Source organism: Trachemys scripta, chromosome 2, assembly GCF_013100865.1.
Source record: "Trachemys scripta elegans isolate TJP31775 chromosome 2, CAS_Tse_1.0, whole genome shotgun sequence".
Classification (NCBI taxonomy): Eukaryota; Metazoa; Chordata; order Testudines; family Emydidae; genus Trachemys; species Trachemys scripta.
Genome location: NC_048299.1, coordinates 149,697,734 through 149,719,762, shown reverse-complemented (window position 1 = coordinate 149,719,762; position 22,029 = coordinate 149,697,734). Strand labels below are relative to the sequence as shown.

Here is a 22,029-nt window from a genome sequence, read left to right as displayed (position 1 = left end):
CTGACAGAGTTCCACGGAACCTGTGGACCCTCTGGATTAGCTCTCCCCTTCTGGGACTATGTGACAGTGAAAGCAAGTAACACACCGACTTTGCCAAGGAATTTCTAAACCTGTCACACTTTACTCACAGACAAAGCACAAGAGAGAGACAGATCCATGGAAAAACACAACCTGCATGCAAATCCCTGCCTCAGTTTCCTTACCCCTCTGAGAGCCTTTTAGTTTTTGGTCAGTGTCTTATAGGGAATGCAGGAGCCTTCTTCCTCGCCTCCTCTTCCTCCTGCACAGCCTTGCCTTCTTCTGATCTCATTTCTCTTGATGGAGAGACTCTCACATTTTAACAGCAGATTTGAATCACTTTGTCTCTCCCTGTCCTTCTGTTGTTGTTTTTTAACTTCTCCACTACTCTGAGCTGCCACCTCCTCCAGCCCCAGTTGAAAGCAATTAGCAATTCATTTGCTTTTGGCTGGTAGCGCCCATTGTGCTGCTAGGACAAGATTATTCAATTGTCAATGGTCCTTAAGGACTGTCCTGCTCAGGGGCAGACACCCAGGTGCTGGTCCCCTTTCCCTTAATACCAGAGGCTGGTGCACAGATACGATCCTATAATCCAGTCAGTAGTGTTAATTCCCACAAACAGATTCCCAAACTTTCACACCATACAAAGGTTGAGAGTGGGATTTTCAAAAGAGACTCGGTGATTTAGGAGCACAAATGGCAACGGGACATAAAACTGCACCATTAATGGGTGTCACCCACTTGGAGAACTTCAATTATACTGAATGTGTGCACTGTCTTCTCATTACCTTTGTATGACTAATGTGCTCCCAGATGTGCTTTCAAGCAGCTGTGTTCCACTGAGCAGAGGCTGGGTCTCACCTTCTCTCTGTTACAGGCCCCCATAAGATCAAGTTCATCCCATCGATGGTGGGTCCAATCCTGGAGGTGACCCTGATACCTGAGCCCGAGCTGCGAAAAGCTGCCATCCCCATCTTCTTTGACATGATGCAGTGCGAGTTCAACTTCAGTGGGAACAGAAACTTCCATATGGTGAGGGACCGTGGAATCATTAGCACTGATGTTTCATGTTGTGTGGTGGGCAAGTAGGAAAAAAACAAATAAAAGAGTTCCCTTTAAAAAAAGGCACACACCCATCACAAAGCACTGTGGGAAGTCTATTGCAAAGCAGTTTTATGTGGCAAAGGTAGCAGGAAACTGCAAGTCTGGAGTCTTGTGTTCTGTTACTGACTGTGTTGCTGTGAAGCCTTGGGCAAGTCACTTAACTTCTCTGTGCCTCGGTTTCCCCATCTGTAAAAATAGGGGAATACCCATTGCACAATTGTGAAGGGCTTTGAGATCCTTGGATCAAAAGGTGCATTATAAACTAATATCTCCTGTTTATCTTTATAGTGTTGTTATTTATTTGTATTAACACCTAGTCATAGACCAGAGCCCCATTGAGCTTGGTGCTGTTCAAGCAACAGAACCAAAAGGTGGTCCTTGCCCCCAGGGTCTTGCAACCTACATAGCAATAATTCTCTGAGGGTAACTTCTTGGCTGCAAATATTAAGTTGTTATGATCATATGGAGCAGTTAACATCCTTAATAACCCCCTCAAAAAAACTTTAGCCCTCACAACACCCCTATGAGAATCCATATCCCCCACTTTATTGTGGCTGTGGTACAGAGAGGGGAAGTGACTTGCTTGAGGTTACCCAATGTCCGGGGCAGAACCGGGACTCGAACACGGGTCTCCGACACACAACCCTGGGCTAATTCCACTGGACTTCTCAATGTATTGCTAGCCTGAAAATGCAGGTAGGGAAGGAAGAAAAAGAGGTTCTTTGCTTAGTGCCCAGTTATCCCTTCAACTCCAGCAACTGCCACTCAGAACTTTTCTTCCCACATTTCTCAGGGGATGCCAGTCATTAGCATCACAGCCAGTAGGCAGGGGACACTCTAGTGACACTATGGTGGTTCCTCTCCCTGGAGACATTTGAAATCATCCATCCAGGAGGCAGCCTCCTTGGCGTTCTGCTTTTCAGACACATGAGACTGTTGTCACAAATGTGATGCATGTGTCCCTTAGCGCTGTACCAACCCTTTTCTGCTTGGATCTCAGTTTAAATACTCAGAGGGGATCTTATTTTCCTCTGGGTCATCAGCCTTTGGCATTGTCTGCCCCGAGATGTACTTGGATTGCTGGAGTGTATGGGAATTGCTTGAATGCTTTGGGATGTTAGGGCATGAATGTTTAATACTGGTTATAGACACACCCTGGAATCTTGGGGCTTGAATGCTTACTCCTGGTGATACTGGGACGCTGGTTTCAAGAACACCAGTGGTAGCCTGGGGTATGAATTGGATTATATGCTTGATCAGGGTCACTCCTGCTCACACAGACACAAAATCAACCTGATCATCAAATCTGTGGCTGGCAAGAAATTTCCTCCTCCACCATATTAGCAGGGGTCTTGATGGGGGCTTTCCTCTTTCTCAGGAGAGAATAGGGAATCATCCATTAGGATCAGGGAGATATATCTCAGATGATCAATTTCCTGTGACTTCTGGTTTGAGCAGGGGAGCTGTTCACATTTCCAGGCTCCTTCCCCGTCTTCTCTGTCTTTTCCTTGGGTAAAATCATCCTCCAGTTTGGCCAATTAGATCAGTGCCCCATCATGGGACAATTCAGAAATTCCTCCTGTAAAAACATCTGGGCTTCATTCCAAGTGCTCAGGATTTGTTCCCATTTTGGATTTTTGTCTGTGTGTGTGTTGTTTTTTTTTTAGCTTGAAAACGAGTTGATAACCAAACTGGACCAGGAAGTGGAAGGGGGCCGAGGGGACGAGCAATACAAGGCCTTGCTGGAGAAACTGTAAGTGTTTGAAACACACTCGGAAGAACACTAAGAAACGCTAATTCGCTACTTCAGATGAGTGAGTAACATAGAGAAAGTGCAACCCACAATGATCTTAATATGAATTGGCTACTGCCAAGACAGACTGATTGGCTTAAAATTATACCTTTTTGTTGTTGTTTGCATTACAGCAGCACCTACAGGCTCCAAATGAGATCAGGGAGCCCTTGTGTTAGGTGCTGTACAGCTAGCTTTCTGATGAGCAAAGCAGAGAAGCGAAAAGCCTCTATAATGAAGCTCCATGTGTCTCCATTAGAGCCTTTTGGCCCAGTGACTTAGGAATGATGGTAATAAAGTTCTGTTGGCAGTAGAAGCACTGTCCAGAACGTTAACGGAATCTCTCTTTGCTTCTGTATTTCTCTGTTCTTTCCTCGGGCAATATGCCTGCAGCCTGCTGGAGCACTGCCGGAAGCACAAATACCTGTCGAGTTCTGGAGAAGTGTTTGCTTTGCTGGTCAGCAGCCTGCTAGAAAATCTCTTGGACTACAGGACCATCATGCACGATGAAAGCAAGGAGAACCGTATGAGCTGCACTGTCAACGTGCTGGTAAGAGGGGGAGGGCTCTGGTGCTAATTGACTGACTTGCTTTTAACATTATAATCATTGGACAGACCTGGTATTTCCAGAGTGCAGGTGCCAGGCTTAGCTTGCACCTGAGATTCACCCTGAAAAATGAGTATCAGAGGGGTAGCCGTGTTAGTCTGAATCTGTAAAAAGCAACAGAGGGTCCTGTGGCACCTTTGAGACTAACAGAAGTACTGGGAGCATAAGCTTTCGTGGGTAAGAACCTCACTTCTTCAGATGCAAGTAATGGAAATCTCCAGAGGCAGGCATATATCAGTGTGGAGATAACGAGGTTAGTTCAATCCGGGAGGGTGAGGTGCTCTGCTAGCAGTTGAGGTGTGAACACCAAGGGAGGAGAAACTGTTTCTGTAGTTGGATAGCCATTCACTGTCTTTGTTTAATCCTGATCTGATGGTGTCAAATTTGCAAATGAACTGGAGCTCAGCAGTTTCTCTTTGGAGTCTGGTCCTGAAGTTTTTTTGCTGTAAGATGGCAACCTTTACATCTGCTATTGTGTGGCCAGGGAGGTTGAAGTGTTCTCCTACAGGTTTTTGTATATTGCCATTCCTGATGTCTGACTTGTGTCCATTTATCCTCTTGCGTAGTGACTGTCCAGTTTGGCCAATGTACATAGCAGAGGGGCATTGCTGGCATATGATGGCATATATAACATTGGTGGACGTGCAGGTGAATGAGACAGTGATGTTGTAGCTGATCTGGTTAGGTCCAGTGATGGTGTTGCTGGTGTAGATATGTGGGCAGAGTTGGCATCGAGGTTTGTTGCATGGGTTGGTTCCTGGGTTAGAGTTGTTATGGTGCGATGTGTGGTTGCTGGTGAGAATATGCTTAAGGTTGGCAGGTTGTCTGTGGGCGAGGACTGGCCTGCCTCCCAAGGTCTGTGAAAGTGAGGGATCATTGTCCAGGATGGGTTGTAGATCACTGATGATGCGTTGGAGAGGTTTAAGCTGAGGACTGTAGGTGATGGCCAGTGGAGTTCTGTTGGTTTCTCTTCTGTGCCTGTCTTGTAGCAGGAGGCTTCTGGGTACACGTCTGGCTCTGTTGATTTGTTTCTTTATTTCCTTGTGTGGGTATTGTAGTTTTGAGAATGCTTGGTGAAGATCTTGTAGGTGTTGGTCTCTGTCTGAGGGGTTGGAGCAGATGCGATTGTACCTCAGTGCTTGGCTGTAGACGATGGATCGTGTGGTGTGACCGGGGTGGAAGCTGGAGGCATGAAGGTAGGCGTAGCGGTCGGTGGGTTTTCGGTATAGGGTGGTGTTAATGTGGCCATCGCTTATTTGTACGGTGGTGTCCAGGAAGTGGACCTCCCGTGTAGATTGGTCCAGGCTGAGGTTGATGGTGGGGTGGAAGCTGTTGAAAGCATGGTGGAATTCTTCCAGGGCCTCCTTCCCATGGGTCCAGATGATGAAGATGTCATCAATATAGCGTAGGTAGAGAAGGGGCATGAGTGGACGAGAGCTGAGGAAGCGTTGTTCCAGGTCAGCCATAAAAATGTTGGCATATTGTGGGGCCATGCGGGTGCCCATAGCGGTGCCACTGGTCTGGAGGTATATATTGTCACCAAATTTGAAATAATTGTGCGTGAGGATAAAGTCACAGAGCTCAGCAATAAGTTGTGCTGTGTCATCATCAGGGATACTGTTCCTGACAGCTTGTATTCCATCTGTATGTGGGATGTTTGTGTAGAGAGCCTCTACATCCATGGTGGCTAGGATGGTGTTTTCTGGGAGGTCACCAATGCATTGTAGTTTTCTCAGGAAATCTGTGGTGTCACGGAGATAGCTGGGAGTGCTGGTGGCGTAGGGTCTGAGTAGGGAGTCCACATATCCAGATAGTCCTTCAGTGAGAGTGCCAATGCCCGAGATGATGGGGCGTCCAGGATTTCCAGGTTTGTGGATCTTAGGTAGTAGATAGAATAACCCCGGTCGGGGCTCTAAGGGTATGTTGATTTGTTCCTGTGTTAGTGTAGGGAGTGTCCTGAGTAGATGGTGCAGTTTCTTAGTGTATTCCTCAGTGGGATCTGAGGAAAGCGGCCTGTAGAATTTGGTATTGGAGAGTTGTCTGGCAGCCTCCTTCTGGTAGTCAGACCTGTTCATGATGACAACAGCACCTCCTTTATCAGCCTCTTTGATGATAATGTCAGGGTGGTTTCTGAGGCTGTGGATGGCATTGCGTTCTGCACGACTTAGGTTATGAGGCAAGCGATGTTGTTTTTCCACAATTTCTGCCTGTGCACGTCGGCGGAAGCATTCTATGTATAGGTCCAGACTGTCATTTCGACCCTCAGGAGGAGTCCATGTGGAGTTCTTCTTCCTGTGTTGTTGGTGGGAGGGTATCTGTGTATCAGTGCACTGTTCAGTGTTATCATGAAAGTATTCTTTGAGTCGGAGGCGGCGAAAGTAGGCTTCCAGATCACCACAGAACTGTATCATGTTCATGGGGGTGCTGGGGCAAAAGGAGAGTCCCCGAGATAGGACAGACTCTTCTGCTGGGTTAAGTGTGTAGCTGGATAAATTGACGATATTGCTGGGTGAGTTAGGGGTACCCCTGTTGTGGCCCCATGTGGCAGGTAGGATTTTAGACAGCTTACGGTCCTTTTTCCTTTGTAGAGAGGTGAAGTGTGTAATGTAGATCTCCTGTCTTATTTTAGTAAAGTCCGTTTGTGTGGAGGGTTGGTTATTTATGAGAGTCTCCAGGTTGGAGAGCTCTTTCTTGATGTTTTTCTGTTTGCTGTATAGGATGCTGATCAGGTGGTTCCTCAGTTTCTTTGATAACGTATGGCATAATCTCTCACTGTGGTCTGTGCAGTATGTCGATAGCAATGGATTTTTCACCTTCAGTCCATTTGGTTTGATGTCCATCTGTTTGCATTTGGAAAGGAAGATGATATCTGTCTGTATTTGTGCAAGTTTCTTCATGAGGTTGATAGATTTCCATTCCATACGGCAAAATGCAGTGCCTTGCATGGTGTCAAGTATCAGAGGGGTAGCCTGCTGTTTCTCCTGTGAGGCATATATATGTGCTCTGAAAAATGAGTCATTCCTGACTCTCCAGGAAAAAACAGGAGAACATGAAAGGTGGGAATCCTTAAAACCAGATTAAATATCTTTCTAAAAGACATATTTTAATCAAGCCTTTGGGAGAAATTCTACAGCCTGCAAATCCAGGAGGTCAGACTAGATGATCATAGTGGTCCCTTAGGCCATGTCTACACTTAGAAGCTTACAGCGGTGCAGCTGTACAGATACACCCATGCCACTGTAAAAGTTCTCATGGGTAGCCGTGTTATGCCAATGGTACCTCTACCAGAGCTTGGGTACTCGGAAACAGCAGTGATCATAGAAAATTAGAGGTTGAGGGAAGATAACCAAATGTTTTGAACCTTAAAAAAAGATTCAGGATCAAATGTTGGTCTCTTAACCTCATTTGAACTGGATCATCTGTTCTTACTAACATTATTTGTAGGGATTGAAATGTTCTAATATGCCACTTTATTACTCTGTTTCTAGCTAAAGTTGGGCACAAAGCAAACTGTCAGCGACAAGCAGCTGCAAACTTTAGAGGGGTTTGTCATCCAAACTCAGATACAGATTTCATGGCTAACCCCCATTTCCATAATACAGCAAGCCCTGGATTCCTGATTGTCAGAAACTGAGGTGAGGATGGGGAGGCCCAGTAGATGCAGCCAAGGGTCAGAGCTGGAATCAGGAATCAAGAGCAGGGCTGGAACAAGGCAGGAGTAGGTCTTGGAGCGAGGCTGGAGCTGGCTGCATCTGTGGAGTCTGTCACGATGAGGCAGAGGAGAGTTCTAAGTCATGAAGCAACATTGAGAAGAATGAGCTGCTGTTTCTCCTGTGAGGCATATATATGTGCTCTGAGAGTCACCAGACCAGCTCTTGGCTTGTGGATTGGCTGGGGCCTATCGCAAGAATGACTCATCCCTGCATGTGCCTTAGTTCAGGGACGACTCTTCACCTCGCAGTTATCACTCCCAAGTTGATAGGGGTTAGAATTTAAGCTTGGCTTCTTGACCCTCTCTCAGCTGCCAGTCTCTTTATGGGTTACAGAAGTGTGCCTGAGATCCCACATGTCTTACAGAGAGGAAGGTGCTTAGGCCATTAGCCTAGGACTTGGGAAATCTACATTCAATTCCTCTGCCACATATTACTTGCATGATCTTGGCCAAGTCACTTAGCCTATCTGTGCCTCAGTTCCCCATCTAGGGATAATAGCACTTCCCCAGTGAGGTAGGGTGTTGTGAGGATGAATACATTGAAGATTGTGAGGTGCTTAGATACTGTGGTAATGGAGGTCAGATAAGTACCTAAAATTGATAGCCCTTAAAAGGTAATTTGCCTGACGCACTGTGAATTCAGTCGTTTTTACACCAGCTTGATAACACTATGTTATTTTCTTGGCAGAATTTTTATAAGGAGAAGAAACGGGAGGACATATACATCAGGCAAGTTGGCTGCCTTCAGAATTGCATATAGAAATGTTTTATTCTCACTGCTTTTGGGTGTGTCAGTACAGGAGCCTTCCGATCAAATCCCTGTTTGCTTCTCATTCGTCTAGGTATCTGTATAAACTCCGGGATCTACACAGAGACTGTGAGAACTTCACAGAGGCAGCATACACTCTGCTTCTCCACGCAGAACTCCTTAAGGTGACTCATTAGAGGCAATTTTAGTATTTTTCCAGGGTTTGGGGAATTTCAGGTTGACAAGGAAGACCAAACAATGCAGAATAATAAATCTGTGTGATTTTTTAACCTGAAGAGGCTGTCAAGGATCCAAAAAGTTTTGTAAGTTGCACATCAGGTATAAACTGGGTAGAAAACAGGTAGGTGATGAAAGCAGCAGAGTAATGTAACTTGGTATGCAATCCTGCAAATCTTTGTTTGGGCAGTGTGGTCTAGTGGGTAGAGCACTGGACTGGGAATCAGAAGATTTGTGTCCTATTACTAGTTCCATCACTGCTGTGTGATTTTACCAAGACACTTCACTTCTCTGCATGCCTGTTCCCCATCTTTAAACTGGGAATAATGATCATAGAAACATAGGACAGGAAGGGACCTGGTCATCTTGTCCATCCCCCTGTACTGAGCAGGACCAAGTATACCTAGTGCATCCCTGACAAGTGTTTGTCTAATCTGTTCTAAAATACCTACAATGACGGGGATTCCACAGCCTCCCTCGGTACCCTGTTCCAGTTCTTTTAACTATCCTTAGAGCTAGAATGTTTTCATAGAATAGTGGGACTGGAAGGGACCTTGAGAGGTCATCTAGTCCAGTCCCCTGCACTCAAGGCAGGACTATTATCTAGACCATCCCTAATATCTGACCTGAATCTCCCTTGCTGCAAACTGAGCCAGTTACTTCTTGGATGGTTGGAGGACATGGAGAACAATTGATCACCTTCATGTTACAGACCTTCCTTTCCAAAGTACTCTGAGATTCACTGCTGGGTAGTGGATTTTTTATTTTAGTAGTCCTATTGGCTTCAGTATGACTGCTCATGTGACTAAGGGGTTGAGGATTAGAACACTGGTGTGAAAAATGAGTGTTACTTACCATTAATTGGGCATTCTGTGGGTATGGAATTCAACCCTGGCATAGACAAGTGCCAGGTTGCACCTATCAACACCAGTGCTGAGTTTCTTTCCAGGACTGTTGGAGATGATCCAGGGGTAAAATAAAGTGTATTGGGCATCCAGGGTACTGCTTAATCATAAACCTACCTGTTAATTTCTCTTGCTGTCATGCCCCCTTCCTCCCACTTGTGTATCAATGAGGCCTTGTCTACACACAGACGTGCCCTGATTTAATTAAACTGGTGCAAATTTCAGTGTGGATACTCTTATTTTGCAAAATGAACAGGAGTACTTGTGGCACCTTATTTTGGATTCAGAATGGCTTTTTGTTGTTCAGCTTGAACTTGTGCGAAAAAATCCTGTCTTGAATTGAAATAAGAGCTTCCATACAGCCATTTGGGGTTTGATTCATTTAAAATGATACCTTAAATTAAAATTCAAGGAGCAGTGCTGCGTGTAGGTAAGGAATTATGTCCATTTCACACACCCATCCGAATGTCAATTGTTTATGCAAGTTACACAACTTTGTCACGTAGGCCTGATACACACAAACACACACACATACATGCATGCACACACAAACACACTTGCATTGGTTTAACTAAGGCTAGGTCTATAGTACCCGCCTGAATCGGCGGGTAGAAATCGACCTCTCGGAGATCGATTTATCGCGTCCCGTTGGGACGCGACAATCGATCCCCGAATCGGCGCTCTTACTCCACCAGCGGAGGTGGTAGTAAGCGCCGCCGACAGAAAGCCGCAGAAGTCGATTTTGCCGCCGTCCTCACAACGGGATAAGTCGGCTGCGATACGCCGAATTCAGCTACGCTATTCATGTAGCTGAATTTGCGTATCTTAAATCGACTCCCCCCTGTCGTGTAGATGTACCCTAAAGGTGTGATTTTATACCAGTTTAGTTAAACCAGTACAACTTTTGTGTGCGGACACTCTTACATCTATTTAAACCTCACTTATGTCCATTTAGTTTGCATCAGTAAATGTATAGGTGCTTAACCTGTATAACCAGTTTCAAACTGATATAAGAGCATCCACAAAAGAGTTTGCATGAGTTTAACTAAGGGCTTGGCTACACTTGCAAGTCAGAGCACGTTAAAGCAACCCCAGGCGCCCTAACTCCTGAGGTGTCCACACTGGCAAGGCACGTAGAGCGCCTGGACTCTGCAGCTGGAGCGCTCCTGGTAATCCACCTCCATGAGAAGCATAATGCTTGCTGTGCCCCGGCTGAAACGCCCGGGCGTCAGTATGGACGAGATGTTGCATTACTGCGCTGTGATTGGCATCTGGAAACATCCCATAATCCCCTGAAGTCAAGTGGCCACTCTTGTCATTGTTTTGAAATCAGCTGCAGGCATGAGGATATCCCCTTTCAAAGCTCCGTTTCTGACAGCCGGCTGCTTATCTGCTACGAGACAAAGCAAACCATTAGTGTGGAATGCTGCTGTTGTGAGTGGCCGGGGGGGAGGTCTGCTGCTGTCTGAACTTACAAGCCAGCATGCTGACACACACTCAGCCCCCCAAAAACACAGTCTCTACCCCCACATACACACCACACACTCCCTGTCACACTCCACCTCCCATCCCCCCATTTAAAAAGCACATTGCAGCCACTTGCAGGCTGGGATAGCTACCACAATGCACTGCTCTTTATGGCGTTGCAAGAGCTGCTAATGTGGCCACGCCCGTGAGCTTGCAGCTGACAGTGTAAACACACAGCAGCATTTTCCCTGCTGCGGTCTCCGAAGGCTGGTTTAACTCTGTGCTCTACATCTGCAAGTGTATCCAAGCCCTTGATTGGTTTTTAAACTGATCTAAGTTAAACCAGTGTAACTTTTGTGTGTAGACACAGTCTTACTCTTGTTTTCTGACCATTTATTCCTGCAATGTAACTTATACCTCCCCTTGCATTGCTGCTGAATTTGGTTCAGACACATCCACAGGAGTTGAACCCGCTCACATTTTGCTGAACACATCCCAGTTCTTTTCAACCATTTTTCCCTTTTCCCAGTGGTCCGATAAGCCGTGTGCTCCCCATCTGCTGCAGAGGGACAGCTACTATGTTTATTCACAGCAGGAACTCAAGGAAAAACTCTACCAAGAAATCATCTCTTTCTTCGACAAGGGCAAAGTGAGTGTCTCTGCAGAGCTTGAGTGGCTCTTACAAACAAATTGATCTGGAAAGAATGGGAAAGATGATAATGTAATAGGCCTGTGTAGAAATCAAAAAGCTAGGATTTTTTCAAAGGATTCAATTGACTTTCAGTGGGAATTGGGCGCTTAACTCCCTTAGACTCCTTTGAAAATCCAGGGCCCCCCTGTGAGTCAAAGGCCGCTGAGCATCCTCAACTCGAGAGCTGGCAGACTATCGGGGTGGGGGGTCATTACCATTGTTTGTCGTGTCTGTCTTTTTCTTTTTCCCTGGACAAACATTTGTATCCAAATTTCGAATGGCGGGGGGAAAAATTGGTCGATTGTACTGAGCTCCCATTAGCTGAATTCTTAACAAACGGCTCTCCCATTCCTTCCCTTGGTGGGGATAACTGCCCTGGAAATGTGGTTTCAGTGCGGGTGGCTGATCTTCAGGGTGTGTGCTGAGAAGAGGATTTGACCAGTAATATTTACAAGAAAATGCCTCATTGGTAAGAAGTTAAAAGATTCAGGCCTGAGGCAGCATGGTCCAGTGGACCACTAGACATGAGTCAGAAGACCTGGGCTCCTTTGTCTTCCTATCTGACCTTGGGCATGTCGCTTCTCCTCTCAGTGCCTCGGTTTCCCCATCAGGGCTAGTGATACTGACCCTTGGTTGTAAATCACTTTGAGATCTACAGATGAAAAGTGCGATAGAATGATCATGAACATAGTCAGAAATATAGTCCGTAGGGTGTGAAGCTCTCTGGAATGGCCGATGTTTTAACAAAAAACAATGTGTAGTCAGCAAAATTTCTTATTTACCTATGGTAGGTAATACATGCTTTTATAATTTTTATTATTGTTTTGTTTCTTTCCTGGAGATGTGGGAGAAAGCAATCCAGCTAAGCAAAGAGTTGGCTGACATGTACGAGAACCAAGTCTTTGATTACGAGGGGCTTAGTAACCTTTTGGTAAGGTCCCTTTTCCTAGCTTGGGTTGGGCTGCTGCATGTTTAAATGGACATTGCTGGGTAGTTCAGGCCCAAAATATCGGTTTTTATTTGTTTAAAGATTTTTTGAAAGCTTAATATTAAAGAGGAATATTTACATATCTGTTTTTTTAAACTTTCTTTTGCCATTAACATACATGAACAGAATATACCATAGTTTAAATTATACAGGTGTTTTACCCTCCTTTACACTAATAAATTAACATTTCCGTACAAGTATAATACATTTTGCTCATAACTTTAAAACTGTTTCTATATATCTCACTAGCTTATTCTTGCCGTAGCATCTGGCAAGCCACACTCATGGACAGGACCCCATTGTGCCTACACAGGACAAAGAGATAGGTCCCTGTCCCAGAAAGCTTACTGTCTTCTTTAACCTGCAAAGATATAACCAGCGGCTGTTTGTGTCCCTGCTCAACTTCTGCTTATGCCTGAATGTTTGACACCATTTTGTTTGGGCAGCCTCATATCATGTTTATTTTGTAATATCTGTGAAGACAGTGCAGTCACAAAAATTGCAGCATTGATCTAGTGCATGAGAACCAGGAAGTGACATTGACTGTGACCAAAACCAGTCCCTATGTCAGTGAAGTACAAAAGAGTGCTAACACAGGATAAGCAAACATTAAATTGATGTTTTTTTACAATTCTTTTGGATTTAACAGTATAAGTAATATTTCATAGATGTGTTGCTAACAGTACAGGGTGAGAAAACAACCTTGTAAATATGCCTGACAATGTCTCTGTGAGCTCAGAAATGAACACATCAAGGGTTTTCTTTTCCTTTTCCCCCAGAAAAAACGAGCCAAGTTTTATGAGAATATTATGAAGGCGATGAGACCTCAGCCAGAGTATTTTGCTGTTGGGTATTATGGGATGGGTTTCCCCTCATTCCTCCGGGTAAGAATCCTGCATGTGCTCAGACATTATAGTGATGGGTTCTACAGGAAACCCTAGAGATGAGATATCAGAGCTTTCTCGAGGATTTTGATGCCAAATGCCTATGAATTGACCATCTAAATCACTTAAGTGGTATGAAAATCTCACTCTAAATGGAAATGGCCTGAATTCTCAATTACACTCAGGCCCCTTTACTCTAGTATAAATGAGAATTCAGGACAGTTTGTTGCCCCTAGTCTGCTGGGTGATTCATGTGATCTTATATGGACTTAGAGGGAATCTTTCATATGTTTATGTGCTCTCCACAGTGTCTTAACTGCTTATCCTGGTGATCTTCATTGTGAGAGTGGGCGTTTTCTTGTAAATAATTGACCCCATGTGCCTCCAGACTGAATCAGTCTAATTCAAGGATATGGGTCACTTCACTTCAGAATGTTAGTGAGACTCTGTCCCTCCCGGATGCACTGGAATGCAAAGATGCTTCCTGTTCAGGGTCATAGGCGCCTACTTCCCCTTTGCCCACTGGGTGCTTGACCCCCATCCCGGCCCCGCCTCTTCTCGCCCCTGCACTGCCTTCGCCCCACCCCCATTCCACCCCCTTCCCCCAAGTCCCCACCTTTTCTCCATCTCTTCCCCTGAGCGCGCCATGTCCCCGCTCCCCCCACTCCCTCCCGGAAAGTCCAAAGAGCCGCCAAACAGCTGTTAAGTGGCGGGGTGGTGGGAAGCGGTGGGAGGGAGGAGCGGGGACATAGCGCACTCGGGGGAGGAGGGGGCGGCGAGGAGGGGGCGGAGGGAGCTTGGCTGCCGGTGGGTGCAGAGCACCTGCTAATTTTTCCCCATGGGTGCTCCAGCCCTGGAGCACCTACGGAGTCTGCGCCTATGTTCAGGGTTGCATTAGTGCTGGATCCGCACTGGCTATCATTTGTAAAGCCAGCCACCATGAGTCGGAGGCGCAGGGTGCAACGTGCTCTGAAATGTTCCAGCCAATGTATTTTAAAAAGAGAAGTGGGGTGGTTGACACAAACATTTACATTTCACACTGGGATGCCTTTGAAGCTATTTGCCGTAAATGGAAACCAAGCTTATTAATACCAATTACCTGGGGTGGGACTGGACGGCATAGGGTATTGCCAATGGGAGACTTTCATTTCTAGGTCACCACTTTGGATCCAGCTCGTTGATCAAAAGTCATCACTGGTGGCCTGTGTGTAATGAGTTGGTGTCAGTCCAGAACTTAATGGCCACATTGCAGAACCACTGAGGCAGTTGGCCACATGGTCAGCAGTGTCTGCGAGAGGCTAGAGATGGAATGGATCATGGACTTGCACATGCTTTCTTGCCTTTAAAGGGTTCCCTCCAGCTGAGACATGCCAAGCTCTGTTGGGGAAGCTTGTCCTGCTGATGTCTATCAAATCTAGTTAATCAGAAAGTCTCCAGATGTGTCAATCTGAAATTCCCTGGCTTGAACCATGGTCACCTAAGCTTTTGGGGAGTAGTTTATCCACTAGACCATGTGTGATGGAGGGATTAGTGGGTGAGGTTCTCCGGCCTATATTATGCATGTGATCAGACTAGAAGGTCAGATTTGATGACAACTGTAATCATCTAATCTATTAATCAATGAATTCATGAGTAAAACACATCTTGGCATAAATTTAAACCACCCAGATTGCACCCCTAGTTGCGTCTAATTCTCATTTCTTCTTGCTGCCCACAGAATAAAATCTTTATCTACCGTGGCAAGGAGTATGAACGGCGGGAAGACTTCAACCTGAAATTGCTGACCCAGTTTCCAAACGCTGAGAAGATGACCAGCACTACCCCTCCAGGAGAGGAGATCAAGTCTTCCCCTAAACAGTGTATCTTTTAGCTGTTGTTTGGTTTGACATATTCAAGCCCTACTTCCTCTGCTTGAGGTGGCAGAATCTGTCATGCTGGTACTTTTTCTGCACAACATATAATTAGACTGCAGAACTCATTGCTACAGTATGTCTTTGAGGTCAAGGACTTAGCAAAATTCAAAGAAGGATCAGACTTCCATATGGATGACATGGAAATAGAATAATTACAATGCTAAAAAATGAATAGGGATATAAAACCTCATGCTTCAGAGTTTAAACCAGTCAGTTAGAAGTTAGGATGACACTTCTGTGGGGCTCAGATTATCCCCCAGCTACCCACTCTGGGGTTTCTTGCACCTTCCTAGCAAGTGGCGCTGCCCACTATTGGAGACAAGACACTGGGCTAGATGGACCATGGGTCTGATCCATTTCTGGCATACAAGGGGTGAAAGTGGGGTACAAAGAGGTGCCATATCTCATCTCTTCTGGACAGTGCAATTTATTGGCAGTCATGAGGAATCTGATTATTTCCTCCCAGAAATTGATACTTTTACTTTTAATTTTTATAATCATTATAAGTGCTGATGAAAGGTGCCAGGTTCATAGCCCCGGAGATTGATTTCTGATTCTCCGCCTCTCTTTATGCTGGAGTAATTCAGTGAACAACAGCAGCATAAAACTGGTGTGACAGAGTGGAGAATCAGGCTCAAGACTTCTCTTTGCTAACTGTAAGGGTGATTAACAAATGCCCAAGGGAAGTGGTGGATTCTCTTGGTGTTTTCAAGACCCAGATGCCTTTCTGGAAGTTGTGTTTTAGTCAAACACAAATTACTGGGCTCAGCGCAGAGATAGCTTAATGAAATTCTCTGGCCTTTGTCAGACAGGAAGTCAGACCGATGCTTCCTTCTGTCCTTAAAAATCTGTGAAGTTTTCCACAGCAAAGACAGAGCTCAGGCAGCTTCCCCTGCACACATCAACCCGGCCAGCTATCCACTTAAAAAAATTCATTCAAGACCAAACTTGGTATCAAAATTGCTTCCTTCATTTCTGCTGTTTCAGCTGTTTCCTTTGCATCTGTTTGTGTTTGCACTAACATTTTGGCCAGGGATAGGCCTGAGCTGCACAACGTGGATGCAGATGTGAACTCTTCCCAAAGTTCGGGGATGTTTGGGTGCAGGGCTTTGGCTTGGTCCATTATAAGAAGGAGCAGCTGCATTGTTTGGATCTGGTATAGGTCCATTTCTGGCTCTTATTAAATCCATTTGAAAGGACAGGCAGTACTATTGCTCCAAGTACACTGTTATCACAGACAGGTTGATGATTCTGTGGGTAGTTCAATGTCAAGCTTTTTTTATTATTATATTTTAAATCCTGTTTCTTTCAGGCCCTTTAAAATTTTTAACAGAAGCCATATCACCCCTCTCTCTCTCTCTCTCTCCAATAAAATAACATCTTGCCGTTTTATGGTTGTTTCACGAAAGGAACTCGGTGTGTTGCAGACGTTCATTAAACCTTGCAACGCCTCAGTGAGATAAGGAATATATAGGGAATTAAATCAACCACCGTTGAAATGCAGCCAATTCTGGGGAGCAGCGAAGCAGCTGATCAACAGCAATATTAGATGACTGGACCAGGTTGTGTGTGTCTTCCTTTTCATTCAGGGTTTTACTTTTGGGGTGTCTTCAGTAGAACAGAACAATGGCCCCAAATACTGCAGTAACACTAATATAAAGTGGTGTGTTTTAGACCACTATTGTAGACCACGGTATTATTATTTATTTAATCTCTATCATAGCTCACCAGTGCAAGAGCTGGGGTTAGAAACACCTCTTCAGTGATTTAAGAAAAAAACAGCCTACGTTTGTTAGGTAGCTTTATCAAAGTCTGTTTTCTGGCTGAGAGCTTTGAAGTGGGCTCCTTATTGTTCAATGTACTACAGGGGTCGGCAACCTTTCAGAAGTGGTGTGCCGCGTCTTCATTTATTCACTCTAATTTAAGGTTTCACGTGCCAGTCATACGTTTTAATGTTTTTAGAAGGTTTCTTTCTATAAGTCTATAATATATAACTCAACTATTGTTGTATGTAAAATAAATAAGGTTTTTAAAGTATTTAAGATGCTTCATTTAAAATTAAATTAAAATGTAGAGCCCTCCAGGCTGGTGGCCAGGACCCGGGCAGTGTGAGTGCCACTGAAAATCAGCTCGCGTGCCGCCTTTGGCACACATGCCATAGGTTGCCTACCCCTGTACTACAAGGTCTTGAAGTAAGTATGTAACACCCCACTCTCCTCCAAAACACACATGCCTCTATGGAGTTGGGACTAGAAGCCTGTACTCTTAGAATAAGTCTACACTGCAGCTCAGAGCGCGCCTCCTGGCCCAGGTGGACACAATCTCTTATTAGGAGAGCTCAAGCTATCATGCTAAAAGTAGCAGTGTGGCTGTTGCAGCTTGGGCTGGAGCTCCCAGGGGGTGGGTTGGGCTTGAGAGCCTGAGCTCCAGCCCGAGCCACAATGTCCACACTGCTATTTTTAGCACCATCGCTTGAGTGCCACTGCCACAAGTCTGTCTACCCAGGCTGGGAAGCTCACTCCCAGCCGAACTGTAGACAAACTCTGTATCTCCAAAGCACGTGTCTGTAACACTCAAGGGAAACTCCATTAGATGGCGGTAGTAGCGGCAGATTCCTTCGGCTCTTTGTGTACCAGTTCTTAGAGGGTGATGCGCGCACACGCTATTACACTAGGTCTTGTTAATGAACAGTGTGCATTCTTTAAATGTCATGACAACAGTGCAGGGGACACGCGGCTTGTTCAGAAATCTGACACTGAAGAAAACGAGAAGGATTTTCCCTTCCTTCTTTTATTCTCCCCGCAGATATCCTGGCGTTTTCCATCCTTAACAGGAACATCTCAGATGTGCAGTGCTTTATAGTGAAGCCTGTGATGAACCTGCCACCCAACTATAAAGACAAGCCTGTTCCGGAGCAGATCTTAAAGTAACTTCCTTTCCTTTTCTTGTTCTCTCTTAGGAAAGCTGAGGGGGTTATCAAGGGCACCAACCCCAATTTAGCCCGCCTGAGCTGTGGTTTTCCTAGACATAAGCGTGGAAAACTTAAAAGCTCCACATTTGCCACTGGCCAGTGATTATGATGCCAGAATATTTCCATTTCAAAGCATAGGTATCTGGGGAGGAGATGAATGTTGAGTTTTTAATGGAGTTCATTGCGTTTCCCTGAGCTCAGCCAGCATAATCCCCCTGTATGAATTCACTCACCGCTGGTTCTAAACTAACCATGTTTAAACACGGCTGTGTACAGCCCCAAAGCCTTCCAGTCCTAGCTGCCCTATTATTTTATTTATTGTATTACCATAGCCCCTAGTGGTTTCAGTTGAAATTGGGTGCCTATTGTTCTACATGCTGTACAGTGAGAGATGGTCCCTGCCCTAAAAAGTTTGTATTCTAAATAAACAAGATGAAGAGAGAGGATGGAAGGGGAAACAGAGACAGGGAGGTAAAGTGACTTGCCCAAGGTTACACAGCTGGTTATTGGCAGAATTGTAGCAAGAGAGGGTCTTGGTCTCCTACAGGAACCCCAGTGGTAGCTAGTGGCATTCATCCTGCAGGACAAGTGGGAATTCCAAAGTTCCTTGATTACTATATAGTTGTGATATAATGGGGGTGTGGGGGGGTGAGGAGTTGTCCTGCCTACATAGGCCAGAAGATTGTGTTTACAAACATGTAAGCATAGGTGCCGACTCCATTGGTGCTCCGGGGCTGGAGCACCCATGGGGAAAAATTGGTGGGTGCTCTGCACCCACCGACAGCCAAGCTCCTCCCCAGCTCACCTCCGCCCCTGAGCGCGCCGCGTCCCCGCTTTTCCTCCCATGCTTGCCACCACGAATCAGCTGTTCCGTGGCATAACAAGCTGTGGGAGGGAGGGGGGAGGCGCGGGAACGTGGTGTGCTCAGAAGAGGAGGCAGGGAAGGGGCGGGGATTTGAGGAAGGGGCCCAATAGGGGCAGTAAGGGGGCGGATTTGGGGCGGGGACTTTGGGGAAGGGGTTGGAATGGGGGCAGGGAAGGGGTAGAGTCGGGGCGGGGGGCGTGGGCACCCACCGGTGTTAGGAGAAGTTGGCACCTATGCCTGTAAGAGCTGTGTTTTAAATCTGGTAGGCACAGGACTTCCACCCACACCTTGGCAGCAGGACCCACCTGGTGGGGAGAGCTGCTACTTAATCTCTTGACCAGTAATGGCATTGCAGGGCAGAATAGAGGATACTCACAGCTTGATCCTCATCTCCCTGGGGCTAAGGTATAGGTAGAATGTGGCTTTTTGCAGTGTGCACGGGGAGAATAAATTGTAGACCATGGCTGGGCCACAACCATGTTTCAACATAGCTATTTTTGGAAAAGAACAAAAGGAGGAGGAGAAACCCCACCATTTATTGTGTCCTTCCTTAGCTACTACAGAGCCAATGAGGTGCAGCAGTTCACACATTCCCGGCCATTTAGGAAAGGAGAAAAAGATCCGGAGAATGAATTTGCGGTGAGTCCTTCGCTTTCTATTCAAAACACCTCGGTTCTTTAAGCAGTGGGGCAATTTCTCTTTGTGCATTGCCTTTCTCTTCCTTTCAAAGGGTCCTGTCACCTTGGTACCTATCTAAGCACCAAACAGTGATATGAAAATCAACAGATCTAGAACGTGTTCCTCATCTCCCCAGCTGTAGCAATGGGATTTGATTATTTAAATGTGGGAGAAACCAAGAGCTGGGCCTGGTACCGTGATCTGAACACGGAGCTGGGGGTCCTACCACTTGGAATTCTCTTACCCAGTAGCCCAAGATGGGTCTCCAGCAGCATCCCTGTGGAGTGCAAATGTGTGATTGGGGTTTGTGGTGGGTGTGATTATGTATGAGGGAGTCAAACCCAAACCCATAATAAAGCATCAGCACTTTGAATTTAATCCAGCAATGGAGGTGGGAATTTCAGTAGAGTTTATGGAGCCTGAGTGTAGCATGTTTGCATCTGTTTCTGTTGCTTTCGAGAAGAGCTGTTGCTGCTATTTAGTGGCTATGCTCAATGTAACGCACTGCCTCAATGTGTTGTATCCCCCTCTAGGGGCTGGTCCACATAGAGGATAACAACCTATTATTGCTACTAGCTAATGGACTTACTCTGTTAGCTTTAATGGTAGGAAGCTGTGCTTTGCTGCTGAACGGCCTGGGTTCTACCCCTGTTGTTGACCTGTCATGATCACGTGGAAGTCATTAAATCAGCCCAGTAGCTTGCAACAGTCTGGTCTAGAGGTGCTGGATGCCTGGCTTTGAGCCCTAAAACATGTGGGAGTTGAATTGCAATGTTTTCCTTATGACTTGGCCTTTTTAATTCCCTGACCAGACCATGTGGATTGAAAGAACGACCTACACAACCGCCTACACATTCCCAGGCATCCTCAAGTGGTTTGAAGCCAAACAGATTACAACGGTGAGTCCTTGGAAGAGGTGGATTCCAGTAAAGGGACTTGACATGTCAATATCTGGTCAACATTAGGCTTTTGCCAGGCTGGATCAGACCTTTGGCCCATCATGTCTGATGTGCTGACTCCAGCAATGGCCAATACCTCATATTTCACAGGAAGGCAACCCCCCTACCTTTTATAATGCACCTGACTATTTGAACAGTGAAAAAGGGAACCCCACCAAACGCAAAATAAGTCCTGGGATAATTGTACGGTGCTATTTCAAACCCACGGTGCATAGTGGTAGGGAAGGGCCCAGTTCACCAAAAACACGTTTTGTGTGCTTCAGTCCCATTGAAATCATGGGGATTTAAATAAGTGCTTCAAGTTAACCACACATTTAAGTGCATTGCTGAATTTGGGTCCAATCCCAGATTTCTGTAGGTTATTGGCATGAGAAATGGTCTTTCTTAAAGATATGGTGAATGGGGCCCCTGTACAAGTAGAAAGCATGAACCCTCTGTGTGTCAGGTTCCGGGCTGTTTTTTAATGTGTCCAGCACTTCGTGTCTTCACTGCACGTTATCACACATCTGGCCCTCTCTGGCAAGTTGAAAGCTACATGGGGCAGGGGACAGTCTTAGACAGAAGCAGTTGTTGGGTCTCCTGCTCTTTCGGGGGCCCCGTGATTCTGGACTGACTTCAGAACACACAGGTTATCCTGATCGTCCCCTCTCTCCAACATACCCTGGCAGCAGATCCCACAGGGTGGGGAGAGCTGCTGCCTAATCTCCCACTCCAGCAATGGTATTGCAGGGCTTGAGTGGGAGACACGCGCAGCTTGATCCTCATCGCCCCTACTGGCAGTAGCATCAGATCAGGAGGAAATAACTCTGAATGACTGATCTCTGCTCTCCCATTGACAGCAGGACACACACAGGGAGGAAGGGGGGAAAGCCGCTGCCCAATCTCCAACTCTTGCAGGACTGGAAGGGAGGTGGTACTTGTACCAATCTCCCATTCTAGAAGCAGAATTGGATCAGGAAGCCACTCAGAATCCTCTTTTCTGCTCTGCTCTTCCCCTGCTCTTGGTTTGAGGCCCAGCCCTGTGCTAGGATGTGCGAAAATTCACGGGCAGGATGGCGGGAGTTTCCGGAGAGGGTCAGCGAGGGATTTCTCAGTCTTCTCTTTGTTACCGTTCAGGAGGAGATCAGCCCTTTGAAGAATGCCATCGAAACCATGGAGCTGACCAATGAGAAGATCAGCAACAGCGTCCAACAGCACGCCTGGGACCGGGCCCTGCCTGTGCACCCGCTCTCCATGCTGCTGAATGGCATTGTGGACCCTGCAGTCATGGGGGGATACACCAACTACGAAAAGGTCAGCTGGCTCCCTGTAGGGCTCATCTCTTGTCTAAGATGTTGACTTCGGAAGGATGATCTTGCAGCTAAAGCACTGACCTGGGGCTCTGGGTTTAATTCCTAGCTACTACACAGCCTTTGGGCAAGTCGCTAAAGGCATTTAGGTGCTTAACAGGATTTTCCAAAGTGGGTGCCCAAGTAGCTTTTAAAAATCTG

At 46.1% G+C, this 22,029-nt stretch overlaps 1 protein-coding gene across 1 annotated transcript in view; it reads left to right on the top strand.

Moving 5' to 3' along the window:
- Nucleotides 1-22,029, top strand: part of DOCK5 (dedicator of cytokinesis 5) — a 138,419-nt gene that overhangs the window by 95,766 nt on the left and 20,624 nt on the right. The window contains exons 33-45 of the mRNA XM_034761830.1: nucleotides 896-1,050; nucleotides 2,790-2,875; nucleotides 3,308-3,464; nucleotides 7,922-7,962; nucleotides 8,076-8,166; nucleotides 11,120-11,239; nucleotides 12,123-12,212; nucleotides 13,049-13,153; nucleotides 14,871-15,012; nucleotides 17,911-17,992; nucleotides 19,457-19,541; nucleotides 20,393-20,479; nucleotides 21,656-21,832. Of these exons, the coding sequence (XP_034617721.1) occupies nucleotides 896-1,050; nucleotides 2,790-2,875; nucleotides 3,308-3,464; nucleotides 7,922-7,962; nucleotides 8,076-8,166; nucleotides 11,120-11,239; nucleotides 12,123-12,212; nucleotides 13,049-13,153; nucleotides 14,871-15,012; nucleotides 17,911-17,992; nucleotides 19,457-19,541; nucleotides 20,393-20,479; nucleotides 21,656-21,832 (1,418 nt within the window). The remainder of the gene's footprint in view (nucleotides 1-895; nucleotides 1,051-2,789; nucleotides 2,876-3,307; nucleotides 3,465-7,921; nucleotides 7,963-8,075; nucleotides 8,167-11,119; nucleotides 11,240-12,122; nucleotides 12,213-13,048; nucleotides 13,154-14,870; nucleotides 15,013-17,910; nucleotides 17,993-19,456; nucleotides 19,542-20,392; nucleotides 20,480-21,655; nucleotides 21,833-22,029) is intronic.